The sequence below is a fragment of the Heterodontus francisci genome, chromosome 8 (genome assembly GCF_036365525.1).
Source record: "Heterodontus francisci isolate sHetFra1 chromosome 8, sHetFra1.hap1, whole genome shotgun sequence".
In the NCBI taxonomy this organism is placed as follows: domain Eukaryota; kingdom Metazoa; phylum Chordata; class Chondrichthyes; order Heterodontiformes; family Heterodontidae; genus Heterodontus; species Heterodontus francisci.
In genome coordinates this window covers 108807560-108832722 of record NC_090378.1, presented here as the reverse complement: position 1 = coordinate 108832722, position 25163 = coordinate 108807560, and the positions used below count along the sequence as shown (strand labels likewise).

The window sequence follows — 25163 nt, the reverse complement described above, 5'->3', positions numbered from 1 at the left end:
TCCTCCTAGCCCAGAGGCCTTCAGGCCAATTGTAGCGCCGTCAACTGTGACCCAACTGAGATGATCTAACTCAGCTCAGAGTTGGAATCCGCTCTGGACAGTATGGCTCAACGCCATACCACGCTGAGTAATTGGGAGTGGCTCTACAGAAATGCTTTCTAAAGTAGATGTCATGCAGTTGCCTCTCAAGATTATGGGCTGAATTTTAAAGGTGGTGAGCTTCAAAAACAGCGCAACGCATGCGCGCGATATTTAGCGTGGCGGCTCATTTACATGTAGGGGGCAGACCACTCTCCCCGGATGACATAAAGGGGGCGGGCGATCCGTGCCCGGCAACGGCGTCTGGTGCCAACGCATTTTTAAACGACTTCAAGCCCTTCAGTTAGATTTAAATTTTTAAAGGTCCTGGTCTCCAGGAAATAAAAATAAAATTTTAATGCAACTTTGAATCCCCTCTCCCACCCGGCTGATGAGTAATCCAGATATAAATTGCCCCCTCCCTCCAAAAAAAAGCTTTTATTCAGATCCCGAACTTTCCCCCCTGAACTTTATATCCTTCGACCCTCAACCTCTTCCCACCATCCCCACACCCAGTAGGAAGAGTTTTCTCTACTTCCCCACCCCGCCCTGAAAACTTCGCTCCTCCCCCTTCCTCAGCAGTGTTCCATTCGGATCTCAGAGCAGAGATCCAAAGGCGCAGGACTTCCGGCAACTGTCCAGAATATCGACATGGGATGACTGTCGTGAAAAGGTGTTTGTTGATCTAATTTACATTGATTAACATATTGTAATTAGGTCCCTGTCACTGAGCGGCGGAAGAGGCACCACAAGGCCTCGCTGCCGCCGGTAATATGGGGTGGGCCCTTCCCGGCGTTGAGGCCCATGGTGGGCCTCTCCTGGAGGTATTTTCCAGGCCCCCAAGGCACGACCTCCGATGTCGGGGGTTGGTAAAATCCAGCCCTATATGAATAAAACTGACTAGCTACTGATATAGAGGGAGCTGTAGTATTTTAGACAGATTAGTAATAACAGATTATTTATAACATATCCTTATTTTCCACTCCAACCCCCAACCCGGCAATAGAACTAGAGGGCAGTTGAGAAGAAATGTTTGTAATGCAGCGAGTTGTTATAATCTGCATTTCATTGAAAAGCTGGATTTATACTGAAAAAGAAAATTTTTTAGGGCAATGGGGAAGAGCAAGGGGGTGGGGCTAATTGGATAATTCTTTCAAGGAGCTGGCACAAGGAGCTTCCCCTGTGCTGTAACATTCTATATTTTAAGATTTTATTTTTTTGTCACTTTATGGTATGTCAGGCTGTGCTTTTCTTTTAAGATTGTGAATTTCTACTTCTCTGTAGAAGTCAGAAGCACTGCGTATGCGGCACCGGTACCTAGATCTGAGGAGCTCCCAGATGCAGTACAGCTTGCGACTGCGCTCCCAGATGGTCATGAGGATGCGAGAATATCTCTGTAATTTACACGGTAAGAAATGCTAACCTGCATAGATTTCACACCTGCCACCCCAGCTGGTCCTTTTCACTTTCTCCGTTCATATATTTTTCCCCTTCTATTCCGTAGTAGCACTCTTGTCACTGAGTCAGCTGTTAGTCTATTCAAGCCTCACTGAAGACTCTCGAGTACACCCCGAGGCTGACAACAATGCAGTGCTGAGGGAGTGCTGCACTATCAGAAACACTGTCTCTTTCAGATAAGGCCCCACCCAGGCATTCATAGCACAATTCAATGAAATGTAGGAGAGCACAGAATGCCGCGGGAGAGATCTGAGATTTAAACAGAGTGGCAGAGTGCAGAAAACAAACACTGAGGGAATTTGAGAAAGTGTCATCACAGTAAATGCATCACAAGGAGGAGTGGCAGGGGTGCTACAGGTACATGTTTAACTTAACCTATCTGTAACTTAAACTAGATCAAGTAGTTGAGTCTTAATTCATTTCTGGTAACTTTACTCGTCTAACCAGTAGAGGTATGGCAGGGCACCCCAGTTCCTTTGAATACACATCCTGTGCCTTGAGTCAATACTGTTCAGTGTCTCTGTTAATTATGGCCTACTGTTAGAAGCTGAAACAACTGGATTTTCTCCATATACTGTATTAGTCGGTGTTTAAATCACACATTTGATCAGTTCACTCTTCTTTGTCAAAGTTGCAGTTTTGGTAAAACTACATCAGACATATGTACCAAATAATAGGAGACATAAACCTGTGTGAAGTTGTGATGTTTAACAAGTGTATTCATTCAGTACCTGACTGTTTTCTCATGTTTGGTCTACAGGTTTTGTAGATGTGGAGACTCCAACTTTATTTAAGAGAACTCCTGGGGTAAGTACTGCTAAACATTTCTTTTCCTCCCAAACCCCGCCTGCTCCCCTATAGTTTCTTTTTCAATGTATATCATTTTCACACCTCTTTCAACCTTCATCTTTGCTCATGCCATTCCTCGGCCTAGGTGGTGGGTGGGCCACCTGCATTCAGGCAAATGCCATTCTTGATTTGGTGACAATAGTGTGTTCAGGAGAAGTCCAGGGTTGCTTTCCCTCTAATTTTCCCCCTATCCTCCATCTATCTCCCTGTGGAGAGGAGACTGACCCCCTCTCAGCATTGTACTGTGGACGTACAAATCCAATCTCATGCTTACTCAGTGTAAGTAAACTAGTACCTCACAGCAAGGGTCAATGGAGAGCAATCAAGGACAAAGGGATTGTCTAATATCTTACTTTTGTTTTCCAAATACTTTTTATTCGTTCAAGGGATGTGGGTGTTGCTGGCCAGGCCAGCATTTATTACCCATCTCTAAATGCCCTTGAGAAGGTGGTGGTGAGCTGCCTTGTTGAACCGCTGCAGTCCTTGGGATGTAGGTACACCCACAGTGCTGTTAGGAAGGGAGTTCCAGGATTTTGACCCAGCGACAGTGAAGGAACGGCGATATAGTTCCAAGTCAGGATGGTGTGTGGCTTGAAAGAGAACCTGCAGGTGGTGGAGTTCCATGCATCTGCTGCCTTTGTCCTGCGAGGTGGTAGAGATCATGGGTTTGGAAAGTGCTGTCGAAGGAGCCTTGGTGAATTGCTGCAGTCCATCTTGTAGATGGTATGCGCTGCTGTCACTGTGTGCTGGTGGTGAAGGAGGTGAATGTTAAAGGTGGTGGATGCGGTGCCAGTCAAGTGGGCTGCTTTATCCTGGATGGTGTTGAGCTTCTTGCGTGTTGTTGGAGCTGCACCCATCCAGGCAAGAGGTCAGTATTCCATCACACTCCTGACTTCTGCCTTGTAGATGGTAGACAGGCTTTGGGGAGACGGGAAGTGAGTTACGCACTTCAGAATTCCAGCCTCTGACCTGCTCTTGTAGTTACAGTATTTATGTGGCTGGTCCAGTTCAGGTTCTGGTCAATGGTAACCCCCAGGATGTTGATAGTGAGGGATTTGGTGATGGTAATGCCATTGAAAGTCAAGGGAAGGTGGTTAGATTCTCTCTTGTTTGAGATGGTCATTGCCTGGCATTTGTGTGGCGCAGATGTTACTTGCCACTTATCAGCCCAAGCCTGGATGTTGTCCATGTTTTGCTGCATCTGGACACTGGTTGCTTCAGTATCTGAGGAGTCGCGAATGGTACTGAACATTGTGCAATCATCAGCAAACATCCCCACTTCTGACCTTATGTTGGAGGGAAGGTCATTGATGAAGCAGCTGAAGATGGTTGGGCCTAGGTCACTACTCTGAGGAACTCCTGCAGTGATGTCCTGGGACTGAGATGATTGACCTCCAACAACCACAACCATCTTCCTTTGTGCTAGGTATGACTCCAACCAGTGGAGAGTATTCCCCCTGATTCCCACTGACTCCCGTTTTGCTATGGCTCCTTGATGCCATACTCGGTCAAATACTGCCTTGATGTCAAGGGCTGTCACTTTCACCTCAGCTCTTTTGTCCATGTTTGAATAAAGACTGGAATGAGGTCAGGAGCTGAGTGGCCCTGGCAGAACCCAAATTGAGTGTCTGTGAGCAGGTTATTGCGAAGCAAGTGCTGCTTGATAGCACTATCAGCAACCCCTTCCATCACTTTGCTGATGATCGAGAGTAGACTGATAGGGCGGTAATTGGCCGGGTTGGATTTGTCCTGCTTCTTGTGTACAGGACATACTTGGGCAATTTTCCACATTGCAAGGTAGATGCCAGTGTTGTAGCTGTACTGGAACAGCTTGGCTAGGGGCATGGCTAGTTCTGGAACACAATTCTTCAGTACTATTGCCGGATTGTTGCCAGGGCCCATAGCCATTTCTTGATATCACATGGAGTGAATTGTATTGGCTGGAGACTGGCATCTGTGATGCTGGGGACCTCAGGAGGAGGCCGAAATGGATCATCCACTCGGTATTTCTGGCTGAAGAAGGATGCAAATGCTTCAACCTTGTATTTTGCACTGATGTGCTGGGCTCATCCATCGTTGTGGATGGGGATATTTGTGGAGCCTATTCCTCCTCCTGTTAGTTGCTTAATTGTCCACCACCATTCACGACTGGATGTGGCAGGACTGCAGAGCTTAGATCTGATCCGTTGATTGTGGGATCGCTTAGTCCTGTCTATCACACGCTGCTTTCGCTGTTTGGCATGCAAGTAGTCCTGTGTTGTAGCTTCACCAGGCTGACACCTCATTTTTTGGTATGCCTGGTGCTACTCCAAGCATGCCCAACTACACTCTTCATTGAACCAGGGTTGGTCCCTCGGTTTGATGGTATTGGTAAAGTGAGGGATATGCCAGGCCACCAGGTTACAGATTGTAGTTGAATACAATTCTGCTGCTGCTGATGGCCCACAGCACCTCATGGTTGCCCAGTTTTGAGTTGCTAGATCTGTTCGAAATCTATCCCATTTAGAACAAAGAACAGTACAGCACAGGAACAGGCCATTCGGCCTTCCAAGCCTGCACTGATCTTGATGCCTGCCGAAACTAACACCTTCTGCACTTCTGGGGCCCATATCCCTGTATTCCCTTCCTATTCATATATTTGTCAAGATGTCTCTTAAACGTCGCTATCATATCTGCTTCCACCACCACCCCTGGCAGCAAGTTCCAGGCACTCACCACCCTCTGTGTAAAAACATGCCTCGCACATCCCCTCTAAACCTTGCCCCTCGCACCTTAAACTTATGTCCCCTAGTAACTGACTCTTCCACCCTGGGAAAAAGCTTCTGACTATCCACTCTGTCCAAGCCGCTCATAACTTTGTAAACCTCTATCATGTCGCCCCTCCACCTCCGTCATTCCAGTGAAAACAATCCGAGTTTTTCCAATCTCTCCTCATAGCTAATGCCCTCCAGAGCAGGCAACATCCTGGTAAACCTCCTCTGTACCCTCTCCAAAGCCTCCACGTCCTTTTGGTAATGTGACGACCAGAACTGCACGCAGTATTCCAAATGTGGCCGAACCAAAGTCTTATACAACTGTAACATGACCTGCCAACCCTTGTACTCAATACCCCGTCCGATGAAGGAAAAAATGGAATTATGGTCACTGCTCCCGAAATGCTCCCCCACTGTAACTTCGACCACCTGGCCGGGCTCATTCCCCAATACCAGGTCCAGAATGGCCCCATCCCTAGTTGGACTATCTACATACTGTTTTAAGAAGCCCTCCTGGATGCTCCTCAAATTCTGCCCCATCCAAGCCCCGAGCACTAAGTGAGTCCCAGTCAATATTGGGGAAGTTAAAATCACCCACCACTACAACCCTGTTACAAAGAACAAAGAAAATTACAGCACAGGAACAGGCCCTTCGGCCCTCCAAGCCTGCGCCGATCCAGATCCTCTATCTAAACATGTCGCCTATTTTCTAAGGGTCTGTATCTCTTTGCTTCCTGCCCATTCATGTATCTGTCTAGATACATCTTAAAAGACGCTATCGTGCCTGCGTCTACCACCTCCGCTGGCAACGCGTTCCAGGCACCCACCACCCTCTGCGTAAAGAACTTTCCACGCATATCCCCCCTAAACTTTTCCCCTCTCACTTTGAACTCGTGACCCCGAGTGATTGAATCCCCCACTCTGGGAAAAAGCTTCTTGCTATCCACCCTGTCTATACCTCTCATGATTTTGTACACCTCAATCAGGTCACCCCTCAACCTCCGTCTTTCTAATGAAAATAATCATAATCTACTCAACCTCTCTTCATAGCTAGCGCCCTCCATACCAGGCAACATCCTGGTGAACCTCCTCTGCACCCTCTGCAAAGCATCTACATCCTTTTGGTAATGTGGCGACCAGAACTGCACGCAGTATTCCAAATGTGGCCGAACCAAAGTCCTATACAACTGTAACATGACCTGCCAACCCTTGTACTCAATACCCAGTCCGATGAAGGAAAGCATGCCGTATGCCTTCTTGACCACTCTATTGACCTGCGTTGCCACCTTCAGGGAACAATGGACCTGAACACCCAAATCTCTCTGTACATCAATTTTCCCCAGGACTTTTCCATTTACTGTATAGTTCACTCTTGAATTGGATCTTCCAAAATGCATCACCTTGCATTTGCCCTGATTGAACTCCATCTGCCATTTCTCTGCCCAACTCTCCAATCTATCTATATTCTGCTGTATTCTCTGACAGTCCCCTTTACTATCTGCTACTCCACCAATCTTAGTGTCGTCTGCAAACTTGCTAATCAGACCACCTATACTTTCCTCCAAATCATTTATGTATATCACAAACAACAGTGGTCCCAGCACGGATCGCTGTGCAACACCACTGATCACACGTCTCCATTTTGAGAAACTCCCTTCCACTGCTACTCTCTGTCTCCTGTTGCCCAGCCAGTTCTTTATCCATCTAGCTAGTACACCCTGGACCCCATGCGACTTCACTTTCTCCATCAGCCTACCATGGGGAACCTTATCAAACGCCTTACTGAAGTCCATGTATATGACATCTACAGCCCTTCCCTCATCAATCAACTTTGTCACTTCCTCAAAGAATTCTATTAAGTTGGTAAGACGTGACCTTCCCTGCACAAAACCATGTTGCCTATCACTGATAAGCCCATTTTCTTCCAAATGGGAATAGATCCTATCCCTCAGTATCTTCTCCAGCAGCTTCCCTACCACTGACGTCAGGCTCACTGGTCTATAATTACCTGGATTATCCCTGCTACCCTTCTTAAACAAGGGGACAACATTAGCAATTCTCCAGTAAAGTTACCTTTACATCTTTCCAAAATCAGTCTGCATATCTGCTCCTCTACCTCCCGCTAGCTGTTGGGAGGCCTGTAGTAAACCCCCAATATCGTGACTGCACCCTTCCTATTCCTGAGCTCCACCCATATTGCCTCACTGCATGACCCCTCTGAGGTGTCCTCCCGCAGTACAGCTATGATATTCTCCTTAACCAGTAATGCAACTCCCCCACCCCTTTTACATCCCCCTCTATCCCGCCTGAAGCTTCTAAAGCCTTGGACATTTAGCTGCCAATCCTGCCCTTTCCTCAACCAAGTCTCTGTAATAGCAGCAACATCATATTTCCAAGTACTAATCCAAGCTCTAAAGTTCATCTGCCTTACCTGTTATACTTCTCGCATCGAAACAAATGCACTTCAGACCACCAGTCCCGCTGTGCTCAGCAACATCTCCCTGCCTGCTCTTCCTCTTAGTCCTACTGGCCTTATTTACTATGTCCTCCTCATTTACTTCACTAGCTGTCCTACTGCTCTGATTCCCACCCCCCTGCCACACTAGTTTAAACCCTCCCGAGTGACGCTAGCAAACCTTGCAGCCAGGATATTAGTGCCCTTCCAGTTTAGATTCCTTCTTGTACAGGTCCCATCTGTCCCTAAAGAGAGCCCAATGGTCCAGATATCTGAAACCCTCCCTTCTACACCAGCTGCTCACCCACGTGTTTAGCTGCACTATCTTCCTATTTCTAGCCTCACTGGCACGTGGCACAGGGAGTAATCCAGAGATTACAACCCTAGAGGTCCTGTTTTTTAACTTACTACCTAACTCCCTAAACTCCCCCTGCAGGACCTCATCACTCTTCTTGCCTATGTCATTGGTACCGATGTGTACCACAACCTCTGGCTGTTCACCCTCCCCTTTCAGAATGCCCTCTGTCCGTTCAGAGACATCCTTGACCCTGGCACCAGGGAGGCAACATACCTTCCTGGAGTCTCTTTCACATCCACAGAAGCGCCTATCTGTGCCCCTGACTATAGAGTCCCCTATAACTATTGCTCTTCTGCGCTTTGTCCCTCCCTGCTGAACAACAGTGCCAACCATGGTGCCACTGCTCTGGCTGCTGCTGTTTTCCTCTGATAGGCCATTTAGCACGGTGGTAGTGCCTCACAATATGATGGTGGGTATCCTCAGTGTGAAGGTGGGACTTCGTCTCCACAAGGACTGTACGGTGGTCACTGCAACCAGTACTGTCATGGTCAGATGCATCTGCGACAGGTAGATTGGTGAGGACGAGGTCAAGTAGGTTTTCCCTCTAGTTGGTTGCCTCACCACCTGCCACAGACCCAGTCTAGCAGCTAGGTCCTTCAGGCCTCGGCTAGCTCGGTCAGTAATGGTACTACCGAGCCACTCTTGGTGATGGACATTGAAGTCCCCCACCCAGAGTATTTTCTGTGCCCTTGCTACCCTTAGTGCTTCTTCCAATTGGTGTTCAACATGGAGTAGCGCTGGTTCATCAACAGAGACCGGGGCAGGGGTTGGGAGCGGTAGGTGGTAATTAGCAGGAGGCTTCCTTACCCATGTTTGACCTGATGCCATGAGACTTCATGGGGTCCAGACTTCATGTTGAGGACTCCCAGGGCAACTCTTTCCCGACTATATACACTGTGCTGCTACCTCTAGGGGTCTGTCCTGCCAGTGGGACAGGACATACCCAGGAGTGGTGATGCTGGTGTCAGGGACATTGCCTGTAAGGTATAATTCTGTGCGTATGATTATGTCAGGCTGTTGCTTGACCAGTCTGTGGGATAGCTCTCCCAATTTTGGCACAAGCCCCCAGATAGAGTCATACAGCATAGAAACCGGCCCTTTGGCCCATTGTGTTTGTGCTGGCCATCAAGCACCTACCTATTCTAATTCCATTTTCCAGCACTTGGCCTGTAGCCTTGTATGTTATGGCGTTTCAAGTGCTCATCTAAATACTACTTAAATCTTGTGATGGTTCCTGCCTCTACCACCTCTTCAGGCAGTGCGTTCCAGATTCCAACCACCCTCTGGGTGAAATTTTGTTTTCTCACATCCCCTCTAAACCTCCTGCCCCTTACCTTAAATCTATGCCCCCTGGTTATTGACCTCTCCGCTAAAGGAAAAAGTTTCTTCCTGTCTAATCTATCAATGCCCCTCATAATTTTGTCTGCCTTAATCATGTCCCCCCCTCAACCTTCTCTGCTCTAAGGAATACAACCCTAGTCTTTTCATTCTCTCTTCATAGCTGAAATGCTCCAGCCCAGGCAACATCCTGGTGAATCTCCTCTGCACCCTCTCCAGTGCAATCACATTCGTTCTATAGTGTGACGACCAGAACTGTACACAGTACTCCAGCTGTGGCCTAACTAGCGTTTTATACAGCTCCATCATAACCTCCCTGCTGTTCTATTCTATGCCTCGGCTAATAAAGGCAAGTATCCCATATGCCTTCCTAACCACCTTATCTACCTGTGCTGCTGCCTTCAGTGATCTATGGACAAGTACACCAAGGTCCCTCTGACCCTTTGTACTTCCTAGGGTCCTACCATCCATTGTATATTCCCTTGCCTTGTCAGTCCTCCCAAAATGCATCACCTCATACTTCTCAGGATTAAATTCCATTTGCCACTATTCCGCCCATCTATATCATCCTGTAATCTCAGGCTTTCCTCCTCACTATTTACGACACCACCAATTTTCGTGTAACCTGTGAACTTACTGATCACACCTCCTATATTCACGTCTAAATCGCTAATGTACATCACAAACAGCAAGGGTCCCAGCACCGATTCTTGCAGTACCCCACTGGTCACAGGCTTCCACTCGCAGAAACAACCCTCGACCATCACCCTCTACCTCCTGCCACTAAGCCAATTTAGGATCCAATTTGCCAAATTGCCCTGGACCCCATGGGCTCTTACCTTCTTAAGCAATCTCCCATGCAGGACCTTATCAAAAGCCTTACTGAAGTCCATGTAGACTACATCAACTGATTTACCCTCATCTTCACATCTAGTCACCTCCTCAAAAAATTCAATCAAATTTGTTAGACACGATCTCCCCCTGACAAAGCAATGCTGACTTTCCCTGATTAATCCCTGCCTCTCCAAGTGGAGATTAATCCTGTCCCTCAGAATTTTTTCCAATAGTTTCCAAGCCACTGATGATGGACTCACCGGCCTGTAATTACCTGGTTTATCCTTGATACCCTTCTTGAATAATGGTACCACATTCGTTGTCCTCCAGCCCTCTGGTACCTCTCCTGTGGCCAGAGAGGATTTGAAAATTTGTGTCAGAGCCCCTGCTATCTCCTCCCTTGCCTCTCGTAACACCCTGGGATACATCTCATCTGGGCCTGGGGATTTATCCAAATTTAAGCCCACGAAAACAGCTAATACTTCCTTCCTTTCAATACTAATATGTTCAAGTATATCACAATCCCCCCTCCCTGATCTCTACACCTACATCGTCCTTCTCCATAGTGAACACAGATGAAAAGTAATCATTTAAAACTTCACCTATATCCTCCGACTCCTCACACCGATTGCCACTTTGGTCCCTAATGGGCCTACTCTTTCCCTGCTTATCTTCTTGCCCTTAATATACTTATAAAATGCCTTAGGATTTTCCTTTATCTTGCCCGCCAGTGTTTTGACATGTCCCTGCTTCGCTCTCCTAATTACTTTTTTAAGTACTCCCCTACACTTTCTATACTCCTCTAGTGCCTTCGCTGTTTTCAGTGCTCCAAATCTGCCATAAGCCTCCTTTTTATTCCTGATCCAATCCTCTATATCCCTTGACATCCAGGGTTCCCTGGACTTGTTGGTCCTACCCGTCACCTTAACAGGTACATGTTGGCTCTGAACTCTCACTATTTCCTCTTTGAATGACTCCCACTGGTCTAATGTAGACTTTCCTACAAGTAGCTGCTCCCAGTCCACTTTGGCCAGATCCTGTTTTATCATACTGAAATCTGCCTTCCCCCAATTCAGTACCTTTATTTCTGGTCCGTCTTTATCCTTTTCCATAACTACCTTAAATCTTATACTATCTCCAAAATGTTCCCCCACTGACACTTCTACCACTTGTCCAGCATCATTCCCTAGGATTAGGTCCAGTACTGCCCCTTCTCTTGTAGGACTTTCTACGTACTAACTCAAAAAGCTCTCCTGTATGCATTTTAAGAATTCCGCCCCTCTTAAGCCTTTTGCACTAAGACTATCCCAGTTGATGTTAGGGAAATTGAAATCCCCTACTATTATTACCCAATTATGTTTACACCTCTCTGAGATTTGCCTACATATCTGCTCCTCTATCTCTCCCTGACTGTTTGGAAGCCTGTAGTACACTCCTAGCCAAGTGATTGCCCCCTTTTTGTTTTTAAGTTCTACCCATATGGCCTCATTTGAGGAACCTTCTAAGATATCATCCCTCCTTACTGCAGTAATTGACTCCTTGATCAACAGTGCAATACCACCTCCTCTTTTATCTCCTTCCCTGTCACACCTGAAGATTCTATACCCTGGAATATTGAGCTGCCAGTATTGCCCCTCCCTCAACCATGTCTCTATTATAGCAATTAAATCATAATCCCATGTGCTAATCAATGCCCTCAATTCATCTGCCTTACTAGTAAGACTCCTTGCATTAAAATAGATGCAATCGAGCCTTGCATTTTTCACTTGTGCCTTAACAGGTCTATATTTGCTCTAATATAATAATGCTGCCAGACCTGCTGAGTATTTCCAGCATTTCTTGTTTTTATTTCAGATTTCCAGCATCCGCAGTATTTTGCTTTTATCTATATTTGCTCTGCCTTCCAGACTGACTCTGTTTCTCTTCTATATTTGACTGTGCATCACCCCTTACTGTACCTCCACTCTGTATCTCATCACCCTGCCAAATTAGTTTAAACCCACCCCACCCCACCAACAGCACTAGCAAACCTCCTAGTAAGGATGTTGGTCCCGTTCCGGTTCAGGTGCAACCCGTCCAACTTGTACAGGTCCCACCTTTGCCAGAAACAGTCCCAATGATCTAGGAAACTAATTGGTAGCAATGGACAATCTGCCCATCTGGTTCATGTGTCCTTTCCATTGGTGAAAGAATGTCTTTCCCTTCTGCTGCGATGCTGTAATCTCCACAGTTGATGAACCTGAAACAGATATTCTGTTTGGAAGACCCTCATCTCTTTTTCTCCTCTGATCATGACCAGGAAAGGTGGATGTTTATGGAAGTCTGGAGAATAGAGAGCATGTGCTAAATACTGCTCCAAAAACAAATCTCTTCATTCGACTAAAATGCATCATAAAGCTGGTGCATGAATCTTGGCAAAATAATTTTGTGGAATATTGAGCCTAAAATTCTTCAACTGTTTCAATTTGTTTAAAATTCAATTTGGGCAACTTTCTGTTGATTTCCTGATTACTACAGTCTTCGAAAAAATTCAGAGTTGGTTATTTGACAGTGAAGAGATGCGGGCCTTTCTGAAATAGCCTCCAGATGGAGCCCGGTGCAGTCTATATTACTGCTGGAGCAATACGAGCTTTCTCCAGAATGACCTTATTGCTCGTTCTTAAGGGAGCCAAGGAGTTTGTGGTGCCCTCGAGGGAGCCAGGGAAGTTTTACTGCCTCCCGCAGAGCCCTCAACAATTCAAGCAGATGCTGATGGTGGGAGGACTGGACAGGTAAGGTCCTATACTACCTTTGAATGTGCACGAAAATAAGATGACTGCTTTTAGGTTTTGAAGATGTTAGACTAATTGAGGTGTTTTCGTGACTTCCAAAGACTAACTGCAAGAGAATTTAAAAAGCGTTACAAACCTAATATCTGTGAGAGTGCCAGGAACTTGCTTGCTAATATTTGTTCTGTATAACTTGAAACTAGACAACAACATATTTTCTGTTAATTGTTAATAGATCACAAGTTGGGTTAGCCAGATGGCATGTTCTGTGTCACAGAGGAGGAGAATGCGATTTTGTGTCTTAGATTCTCAATGTGTGCCCCATCTCAGCTGAGCTAGGTCGTGTAGAAAAAGTTGATGAGGTGACATGGGGTGGGTGGGGGGGCATGGCACCACTCCAAAGCTGGGCGTGGGAAGCCTCTCCCATATCATTTAGTTGCACACTAACTCTTTACACTACATGTAAGCAATGGTAGAGTTGGAGTATAGATAATTTAATTGTGGGAGAGTGAAGAACGAGCAGAACCCAAGTGATAAGCATAGCAAAACTTGTACTGTTTTCAGTGTATACATATATTTTCTATTCTGTAGCACGTGCAAAATGTTTTCTATGAATTTCTCGTGCTGAATATTACAAACCAGAATAGGAAACATATGATGGGCGCACTGAGCTGTATGCTTGAATTGCCAGTAAACACTCTTGGCACATCCTGTGTGTCAGGAAAGCAAATGCACAAATCACCCTTGTATGCTTGTTTTAAAATTCTGCTTTGTAATATTGAGCATAGAAATTGAGAAAATATTTTTCAGGCATTACATAGGAACAGGAGTAGGCCATTTAGCCCCTTGAGACAGTACTGCAATTCAATGAAATCGTGGCTGATCTGTAACCCACCTTTGCTCCATATTGCTTAATACCTTTGTTAACAAAAATCTATCAATCTCGGTTTTAAAATTAACAATTGGTCTAGCATCAGTTGTCATTTGTGGAAGAGAGTTCCAGACTTCTGCCACCCTGTGCATGTAGAAGTATTTCTTAATTTCACTTCTGAAAGGTCTGGCTCTAATTTTTAGACTATGCCCCCAGTACGAGATTCCCCAACCAGCAGAAATAGTTATTTTTATCTACACTATCTGTTTGACTTAATATCTTGAAAACTTTGATCAAATCACCCCTTAAACTTCTAAATTCCAAGGAATGCAACCTTACTTTGTGTAAAAGCAAAATAATGCGGATGCTGGAAATCTGAAACAAAACAGAGAATGCTGGAAAAAGCAGGTCAGGCAGCATTTGTGGAGGGAAAAACAGAGTTAACGGAAACATTTCTGTTTTTGTTCCTACTTTGTGTAATCTCTCCTCTCAATTTAACCATTGGAGTCCAAATATCATTCTGGTAAATCTACGCTCCACTCCCTCCAAGGCCAACGTAATGTAGCATAATATAAACATATGCATTTTTAGAGAACAATAATGGTTCGGGCTCTCTTTGCTTGTGTTCACAGAAAAATGGAATTTCCATGTCTCCCTCAATCTGAAATCTACAACTTTAGGTGTGACATGCAGGGAATATCAGGCCACATGACTTAATTATCTGTTGATACAATAGCAAAATACAGCAGATGCTGGAAATCTGAAATAAAAACAGAAAATGCGGAAATACTCGGCAGGTCAGGTAGCATCTGTGGAGAGAAAAACAGAGTAAATGTTTCAGGTCCATGTGACCTTTCCTCAGAACTCTCCACAGATGCTGCCTGACCTGCTGAGTATTTCCAGCATTTTCTGTTCTTCTAGCTAGAGGTTTAGTTTTGGGGGAGGCAGCAAGACAGTTTTCAGGAAGCAAATCAACAAATACATTCACAAATCAATTGGATTAACAATTCATTCTTTTCTGAAATGCTTTTTAAAAAAAAAAGTCTTCCTCCAGTTCAATGAATGGCGAGATGTCTGCTGTTCCCATTAAACCTATATGGTAAAGTTAAGATGATTGCACACCTAGTGGGAAAGAACTGCTTCGATTTGGTATAATCTTTCAAAAAACTGGCCTCAATTTTAAAGAAAGCCTTAATTATAACTGAACAGCATCCTAAGGTGTTTAGTTTCCTGCTTATACCTACATTATGGCTGTGGATGGGGCGTCATGGAGCTGAAGTGCCCGTGTCATGCTCATCAGATTTAGTTAAAAGATTTATAAGAGGACACTATGTACCTTCTATAAGACAGTTTCAGTATTGCATAAGAAAATCACTGCATTGCTGATTTTTCTCCCCCCCCCCTCTTCGTAATTATGATTCTTGTAGATATATTTGACCAAAAGCCTGAATGATACAGTCCAGCAGTGACATGTTTTGGAGCAGTTGACAAGTGCATGCTGGAGAGCCCCTGCCAAAGGCCACAATCAACAGATGGCTAATGATGAACGCTGATAGTTCATCGACAACCCTTTTTCTGCCCCCCCACCCCCCTCTTCAAAATCCAGGCCAGTGAGGATCCATTTCAAACACCTGATCAATTCAGGGCATTATGGAGAGGGAAGGGGAGTGCTGCTTCTGAATGGAACAGATGTATATCAGTACCAGTGTGAATTTCATTCTATAATTCAGCATAAAGTAAATCTCAGTAAAGTTGTGATCAACAAGCCTGGGTGATTTTAACTTCAACCTTGCACATTAATTCCAACGACCTTACTATCAAACTCAGTAATGGTTCTTTCTTTGATCTGTGCAGAAACTGTTGTTTTCACTCCCTCTGCAATCCTTAATGCAGAATTGCAATTGTCGAGCGGCAGAATATGCTACAGGCAGTAAATGTAGAAGTTCATGGGGTGTCATTGCACCTGCTTATCAGTATTCATGATGTCTCACCACATCAGAAAGCAGAACAGAAATTTGAGTTTGCAGCTGTTGGATGTTTAAGGGTGAAACTTCCTTCTTAATGAATGAAAATTATTGATCAGATGACCAGCAAGCAAGCATAAGCCTTTTCTTTATTTCTCCTAAGTATATATTACTATTAAAAAAGCTATATTAGGTATACATTGCGTTGATTCACCTGCAACAATATTTCTGCAGGTACTTCCAAGTGGCTCGTTGTTATAGAGATGAGGGCTCAAAGCCAGACCGACAACCTGAGTTTACCCAGGTGAGCTATGGTGAGTTGGAACTCAAAGGAAAGACAGGACAGGAATAACTTTTTAAATCCTTTATATTGGGTAAATGAAATTTTTGTCCATGCTGATAGCAAATTATTCCACTAAAATAAATATAAACATTAAAAACTCTCTATATTTGATACATAGTGAGTTATTTTATAGTAAAGTGCCAGAAGAACTATTAATTTGTGTGCCACTGACACTTGTTACATAAAGCAATCTATCTGACAACTTTTGTTGTAATTGCTTGCTAAAAATGCTTCTGAAGTGTCAGCACTGTTGTTTCTTCACAAAAGTGTTCACTGATGGTAGTATAATTTAAGTAATATTTCTATCACTGATCCCCTTGTGTGCATTTTAGATCGACATTGAGATGTCATTTGTAGACCAGGCAAGGATTCAGCAGCTGATTGAAGGATTGATAGAGTACTCCTGGCCAGAGGAAAAAGGAGACATTGACACACCCTTCCCAGCATTAACTTATGCAGAGGCCATGGACAGTTATGGTGTTGACAAGCCTGACACTCGATTTGAAATGAAGGTCAGTTCTCTTGGGATGAGATATACACTTTTAAACCATCTTTAGAAATCAGTTACCCTGAAATGTATTTTTGAATTTGAAAAAAGTGGGAGAGATGCTCATAGAACAGAGTGTTTCCCTGCAGCAAGGGCAGGAAAAGGACCACTCCAAACCACATTCTTGTGTCTCCTGAGATCTTCAACAACAATAACTTGTGTGTACGTAGCGTCTTTAACATAGTAAACCGTTGCAAAGAGCATTATCAAACAAAATTTGACACCAAACCACATGAGATATTCGGACAGGTGGAAGAAGTAAGTTTTTACGAGCATCTTATAGAAGGAGAGGTTGAGAGGCAAAGAGATTTAACGAGGGAATTCCAGAGCTTAGGCCATAGGCAGCTGAAGGCATGGCCACCAATGGTGGGGTGATTAAAATTGGGGATGCGCAAGAGACCAGAAATGGCGAAGCACAATAATCTCGGAGGGTTGTAGGGCTGCAGAAGGTTACAGAGATTGGGAGAGATGAGGGTGAGAATTTTGTAATTGAGGTGTTGGCCAGACCAGGAGCCAGTATAAGTCAGCCAGCACAGGGGCGATGGGTGAACGGGACATTGTGAGTTAGGATATGGGCAGCAGAGTTACGTTTATTGAGTCATATGAGGAAAGATTGGACAGGCTAGGCTTTTATCCGCTGGAACTTGGAAGAGTAAGAGGCGACTTGATTGAAACATATAAGATCCTGAGGGGTCTTGACAGGGTGGATGTGGAAAAGATGTTTCCCCTTGTGGGAGAATCTAGAACTAGGGGCCACTGTTTAAAAATAAGGGGACACCCATTTATGACAGAGATGAGGTGAAATTTTTTCTCTTAGAGGGTCGTGAGTGTTTAGAACTCTCTTCCTCAAAAGGCAGTGTAAGCAGAGACTTTGAATATTTTTAAGGCAGAGGTAGATAGATTCTTGATAAGCAAGGGGGTGAAAGGTTGTCGGGGGTAGCGGGAATGTGGATTAACCAGTTCAGCCATGAATTTTTTAATGGTGGAGCAGGCGCGAGGGGCCGAGTAGCCTACTCCTGCTCCTGTTTCATATGTGTGTATGTATATATGTAGAGTCATTTATGGAATAGAAGATGACCATTCAGCCCTTCGAGTCCATGTCGGCTCTCCGTGCAGCAATCCAGTCAGTCCCACCATCCGTCCCCCACCCCCACTCGATTCCTGTAGCCATGCAAGTTTATTTCCTTCGAGTGCCCATCCAATTTCCTTTTGAAATCATTGATTGTTTCCGCTTCCTCCACCCCCTTGGACAGCGAGTTCCAGGGCATTACCACTTGCTGCATAAAAAAGTTCTTCCTCACCAATGCCAAAAGGATCAAGGGATATGGGGAGAGAGCGGGAACAGGGTACTGAATTAGACGATCAGCCATGATCTTTTTGAATGACGGAGCAAGTCCAAAGGGCCAAATGGCCTACTCCTGCTCCTATTTTCTATGTTTCTCACATTCCCCCTGCATCTCTTGCCCAAAGCCTTCAAACTTTGTCCCCTAGTCCTTGTGCCATCAGTTTACGGGAACAGTTTTTCCTTATCTAACCCTGTCATAATCTTGTACCCTTCTTCTTTGGCCTCCTTGTCTCGAGAGACAATGGGTAAGCGCCTGGAGGTGGTCAGTGGTTTGTGAAGCAACACCTGGAGAGGCTATAAACGCCAATTCTAGAGTGACAGACTCTTCCACAAGTGCTGCAGATAAGATTGGTTGTCGGGGCTGTTACACAGTTGGCTCTCCCCTTGCGCTTCTGTCTTTTTTCCTGCCAACAGCTAAGTCTCTTTGACTCACCACTCTTTAGCCCTGCCTGTCCGCCAGCTCTGGCAATCACTGGCAACTAATTCGCACAACTTGTGATAAATGTGACAGGACTTCATGTCATGTTTGCAGACGTCTTTAAAGCGGAGACATGGACAGCCGGTGGGTCTGATACCAGTGACGAGCTCACTGTAGAATGTGTCCTTGGGGATCCTGCCATCTTCCATGCCGCTCACGTGGCCAAGCCATCTTAAGCGCCGCTGGCTCAGTAGGGTGTATATGCTGGGGATGTTGGCCGCTTCGAGGGCTTCTGCATTGGAGATATGGTCATGACACCTGATGCCAAGGATTCTCCGGAGGCAGCGAAGATGGAATGAATTGAGACGTCGCTCTTGGCTGACATACGTTGTCCAGGCCTCGCTGCCGTAGAGCAAGGTACTGAGGACACAGGCTTGATACACTCAGACTTTTGTGTTCCATGTCAGTGCGCCATTTTCCCACACTCTCTTGGCCAGTCTGGACATAGCAGCAGACGCCTTTCCCATGCACTTGTTGATTTCTGCATCGAGAGACAGGTTACTAGTGATAGTTGAGCCTAAGTAGGTGAACTCTTGAACCACTTCCAGAGCGTGGTCGCTGATATTGATGGATGGAGCATTTCTGACGTTCTGTCCCATGAGGTTCGTTTTCTTGAGGCTGATGGTTAGGCCAAATTCGTTGCAGGCAGCCGCAATCCTGTCGATGAATCTCTGCAGACACACTTCTGTGTGGGATGTTACTGCAGCATCGTCAGCAAAGAGGAGTTCCCTGATGAGGACCTTCTGTACTTTGGTCTTTGCTCTTAGACAAGTGTGAGGTGATGCATTTTGGCAGAAGGACTAGGGCGAGGCAATATAGACTTAATGGCGCAGTTCTAAAGAGTGTGCAGGAACAGAGGGACCCTGGGGATGCATGTGCATCGATCTTTGAAGGTGGCAGGACAGGTTGAGAGAGTGGTTAGCATGGCATGTGGGCCCTGATGGAATGCATCCCAGGGTACTAAAAGAGATGGCGGGAGAAATAGCAGGTGCACTGGCGGTAATTTTCCAAAATTCGCTGGACTCTGGGGTAGTCCCAGCAGATTGGAAAACAGCAGATGTGACGCCACTGTTTAAAAAGGGAGGTAGACAAAAGATGGGGAATTATAGACCGGTTAGCTTAACCTCTGTAGTGGGGAAGATGCTTGAGTCTATTATCAAGGAAGAAATAGCAGGGCATCTCGATAGAAATTGTCCCGTTGGGCAGACGCAGCATGGGTTCATGAAGGGCAGGTCATGCTTGACAAATCTTTTGGAATTCTATGATGACATTACGAGCAAGGTGGACAATGGGGACCCAGTGGATGTGGTGTACCTAGATTTCCAAAAGGCCTTCGACAAGGTGCCGCACAAGAGGCTGCTGCATAAGATAAGGATGCATGGCGTTAGGGGTAAAGTATTAGCATGGATAGAGGATTGGTTGATTAACAGGAAGCAGAGAGTGGAGATAAATGAGTGCTATTCTGGTTGGCAATCAGTCACTTGTGGTGTGCCTCAGGGATCGGTGTTGGGACCGCAATTATTTACAATTTATATAGATGATTTGGAGTTGGGGACCACGTGTAGGGTGTCAAAGTTTGCAGATGACACTAAGATGAGTGGCAGAGCAAAGTGTGCAGATGACTGTGAAACTTTGCAGAGGAACATAGATACATTGAGTGAGTGGGCAAAGGTCTGGCAGATGGAATACAATGTTAATAAATGTGAAGTCATTCATTTCGGTAGGAGTAACAGTAAAAAGGATTATTACTTGAATGGTAAAAAGTTGCAGCATGCTGCTATGCAGAGGGACTTGGGTGTCCTTGTGCATGAATCGCAGAAGGTTGGTCTGCAGGTACAGCAAGTAATTAGGAAGGCAAATGGAATTTTGGTCTTCATTGCTAAAGGGATTGAGTTTAAAAGCAGAGAGGTTATGTTGCAGCTGTATAAGGTACTGGTGAGGCCGCACCTGGAGTACTGTGTGCAGTTTTGGTCTTCTTACTTGAGAAAGGATGTACTGGCACTGGAGAGGGTGCAGAGGAGGTTCACTAGGTTGATTCCGGAGTTGAGGGGGTTGGTTTATGAGGAGAGACTGAGTAGATTGGGATTATATTCATTGGAATTCAGAAGAATGAGGGGGGATCTTATAGAAACATATAAAATTATGAAGGGAATAGATAAGATACAAGTAGAGAGGATGTTTCCACTGGCAGGTGAAGCTAGGACAAGAGGGCATAGCCTCAAGATTAGAGGGAGCAGATTTAGGACTGAATTAAGAAGGAACTTCTTCACCCAGAGGGTTGTTAATCTATGGAATTCCTTGCCCAGTGAAGTAGTTGACGCTTCTTCAGTAAACGTTTTTAAAGCTAAGGTAGATATCTTTTAGAACAATAAAGGAATTAAGGGATACGGTGAGAGCGCGGGTAAGTGGATCTGAGTCCACGAAAAGATCAGCATGATCTTATTGAATGGCGGAGCAGGCTCGAGGGGCCGGACGGCCTACTCCTGCTCCTAGTTCTTATGATCTTGGGCTTCATAAATAGAGGCATAGAGTACAAAAGCAGGGATGTCGAACAACCTGCCACCTGATCTTGTGTGGAGGAAAATTCCTTCTTCTGATGACTTGAACGCATGTGAAAGCAGCAGGGAGAAGAAGAGCCCAAACAGTGTAGGTGCGAGAACACAGCCCTGTTTCACGCCATTCAAGATAGGAAAGGGGTCTGATGAGGCGCCGCTATGCTGAATTGTGCCTTTTATATTGTCATGGAATGAGGTTTTTCTTTGTCTAGCTTATCTAAGCCTGTCATAATCTTGTACACCTCTATCAAATCTCCCCTCAATCTCCTTTCCTCCAGGGAGAACAACCCCAGTTTTTCCAACCTAACCTTGTAACTAAAATCCCCCATCCCTGGAACTGTTCTGGGTAAATCTCCTCTGCACCCTCTCAAGGGCCCTCACATCCTTCCTGAAGTATGGTGACCAGAACTGGGCACAATATTCTCGTTGGGGTCTAACCAAAGGTTTATAAAGTTCAGCATAACTTCCCTGCTTTTGTACTCTATGCCTCTATTTATGAAGCCCAAGATCCCATATGCTATGCTAACCACTCTCTCAACATGTCTTGCTACCTTCAAAGATCGATGCACATGCATCCCCAGGTCCCTCTGTTCCTGCACACTCTTTAGAACTGCGCCATTAAGTCTATATTGCCTCGCCCTAGTCCTTCTGCCAAAATGCATCACCTCACACTTGTCTGTATTAAATTCCATCTGCCGCTTGTCTGCCCATTCTGCTAGCTTGTCTATGTCCTGTTGCAGGCAGTTCATATCATCCTCATTGCCATTCCTCCAAGTTTGGTGTCGTTGGCAAATTTTGAAATTCTACTCTGTATTCCAAGATCCAAGTCATTTATATGTAGCAAAAAAAGCAGTGGTCCTACCACTGACCCTTCAGGAACACCACTGTTTACCATCCTCCTGTCTGAAAAACAATCATTTACTATGATTTGCTGTTTTCTGTCCTTAAGCCAGCTTTTTACCCAATTGGACACTGACCATCTTATTCCATGAGCCTCAATTTTGTTAACCAGCCTTTTATGTGGTACTTTATCAAACGCTTTTTTTCAAATCCATATGAACCACATCCACCCCATTCCCTTCATCAACCTTCTGTTACTTCATCAAAAAATTCATGTAGAGTTGTCAAGCATGATCTGCCTTTTACAAATCCATGCTGGCTATTCTTAATTAACTCAAACCTCATCAAGTGCCTGTGTTTTTTTTTCCTTGAGTATTATTTCTAAAACCTTACCCACCACTGATGTTAAACTAACTGGCTTGTAGTTACTAGCAATGTCCTTGCACCTGTTCTTGAATAAGGATGTCACATTTGCCACTCTGCAATCCTCTGGCACCTCCCCCATATCTAGGGAAGATTGGAAGATTATGGCAGGCCCTTCTGCTATCTCCATCCCCACTTCCTTTAGCAACCTGGGATGCAAGCTATCCAGACCAGGTGACCTATCTACCCTAAGCTTGGCCAGCCTTTCCAGTTCAAAGGAACATAGGAAATAGGAGTAGGCCATTCAGCCACTCGAGCCTGCTACGCCATTCAACTCAATCATGGCTGATCTTCTATCTCATTGTCATTTTCCCGCACTATCCCCATATTCCCTGCTGTCTTTAATATCTAGAAATCTATCGATCTCTGTCTTGAAAATACTCAATGACTGAGCCTCCACATCCCTCTGGAGTAGAGAATTCCAAAGATTCCCACCCTCTGAGTGAAGAAATTCCTCCTAATTTCAGTCCTAAATGACCTACCTTTTATTCTGAGACTGTGTTCCCTTGTTCTAGACCCCACCCCCAGCCAGGGGAAACATCCTTCCTGCATCAACCCTGTTGAGCCCTGTAAGAATTTTGTATGCTTCAGTTTTTACCCTATCCATTGCCTCTACTCTCTCCACTTCTCCCGATATTTTGTCAGATCCCTGTTCCTTAGTAAACACTGATACAAAGTACTCATTAAGTATTTTAGCCTTGCCTGTGCCTCTATGAATATATTACCCTCCATGTCCCTAATAGGTCCCACTCCACCTCTCTTTACCCGATTACCATTTACATGCTGAGAGAAGATTTTTGGGTTCCTTTTTATGGTTCCTGCCATTCTATTCTCATATTTTCTCTTTGCCTGTCTTATCATCCTCTTCACCTCCCCTCTCAACCTATTGCATATGGCCTGGTTCTTACTTGAAGAATTCACCTGACATGTATCATACACCCTTTTTTTTTGTTTCTTCATAATCTCCCTTGTCATCCAAGGAACCCTGTTTTTTTGTTCCCCTACCTTTTGCCTTTTGTATCTGAAGCATCTCTTCCTTAAAGATAACCCATTGTTCCATTACAGTTTTCCCTGTCAGTCTTTGGTTCCATTTTATTCTGGCTAGATCCCTTCTCATTGCATTGAATTAGTCCTCTTCCAATCTAGCCACTCTACCTTTATCATTCCTTGCTGTTTTGCATTGCAAGTCTAAACCTGATCATACAATGATCACTCTCAACCAAGTGCTCCTCTACACACACTTGGTCCACCTCATTTCCCTGTACCAGATCTAGCAATGCCTCCTTTCTAGTTGGGCTGAGAACATACTGATCTCCTGAACACAGTCCAGAAATTCCTTCCCCTCCTTTTCCTTTACTCTAAAATTATTGCCATCGATATTTGGGTAATTAAAGTCCCCCAATATTACCATTCTATAGTTCTTGCGCATCTCTGTGATTTCCCTGCAGATTTGCTCCTCCATCTCTCTCACTATTTGGAGGCCTATAGAATATCCCCCAGAATTGTGATTATACCCTTTTTGCTTTTCAACCCTAACCAAATGGACTCTCTCCTTACCCCCTCAAGGATTTTCTCCCTTTTCAATACTACAATGTCTTCCCTAATCAGTACTGCCATCCCACCTCCCTTTTTTCCTTCTATCTTTTCTGAACACTTTATATCCTTGTATACATTAAGCGCCCAGTCCTCACCATTTTTAAGCCATGTTTCCATTATTGCCACTACATCATACTCCCATACTGCTATTTGTGCTTGTAGCTCACCAACCTTATTCACCACACTTTGTGCGTTTACATACATGCATTGTAATTCTGTCTTTGCATTCCTCGTAGCCCTTCTCAGTCCGCTCCTAATATGGAACTACTCCCTTCTCTAGTATTGTCCAACACACTCACATAATGCACCTTATTCCTCTTTACTATTTCTATATGCTGGTGCCCACCCCCCTGCCAATTTAATTTAAACCCTTGCCAACCACACGAGTAAGCCGCTCCACAAGGTCATTGGTCCCAGTCCTGTTGAGGTACAACCGATCCCTTTTGAATATGTGCCTTCTGCCCCAGAACTGATCCCAATGCCCCAAGAATCTGAAGCCCTTCCTCCTGCACCATGCTTCAAACCACACATTGATCCTACCTTCCTATTTCTACTCTCGCATGTGGCACTGGGAGTAATCCACAGATTACTGCCTTCGAGGTCCTATTCTTTAACTTTCTCCCTAACTCCTGAAAATCTGACCTTAGGACCTCAATACCTGTCCTTGCTCTGTCATTGGTACCAACGTGTACCACAACTTCTAGCTCACTCCCTTCCCCTGCAGAATATCCTGCACCCTCTGCAAGATGCCCTTTATCCTGGCACGAGGGAGGCAACACACCATGTGGGACTCACGATGACAGTTACAGAAATGCCTGTCTGTCCCCCGACTATGGAATCTCCTATAACAATGGCACTTCTGCACTTTTTCTGCACTCTCCTGTACAGTCGCTTGCCCATTGGTGCCATGGTCTGGACTGCACTCCTTCAAGGTATCATCACTCCTTGCAGTCTCCAGTGCTGAGAACCTGTTTGAAAGTGGCACACACCCCCGAAGCCTCCTGCACCTCCTTCCCCTTCCTAGTCTTCCAGATAACCACCCATCTAGTATCCTGAACTCTTACTAGCGGTGGGGTGACCACCTCCTGGAAAGTACGATCCAGGAAACTATCCTGCTCCCTGATGCTCTGATATGACTCCAGCTGCCCTACAAGCTCGGAAATCTGAGGGTGGAAGATGGGAGGGTGGCCAGAAAAGCATTGGAATAGTCGAGTCTAGAGGTAACAGAGGCATGGATAGGGATATTGGCATCAAATGAACTATGGCAGGGATACAGACTGGCCATATTACAGAGGTGGAAGTAGGCGGTC

General features: G+C 45.2%; 1 protein-coding gene across 2 annotated transcripts in view; it reads left to right on the top strand.

Annotated features, from left to right (window-relative positions):
- dars2 (aspartyl-tRNA synthetase 2, mitochondrial) overlaps nt 1-25163 on the top strand; it is a 55319-nt gene that overhangs the window by 14799 nt on the left and 15357 nt on the right. For both annotated transcript variants that reach the window (XM_068037904.1, XM_068037903.1), the window contains exons 6-10: nt 1363-1486; nt 2297-2343; nt 12788-12894; nt 15961-16030; nt 16402-16581. In XM_068037904.1, the coding sequence (XP_067894005.1) occupies nt 1363-1486; nt 2297-2343; nt 12788-12894; nt 15961-16030; nt 16402-16581 (528 nt within the window). The remainder of the gene's footprint in view (nt 1-1362; nt 1487-2296; nt 2344-12787; nt 12895-15960; nt 16031-16401; nt 16582-25163) is intronic.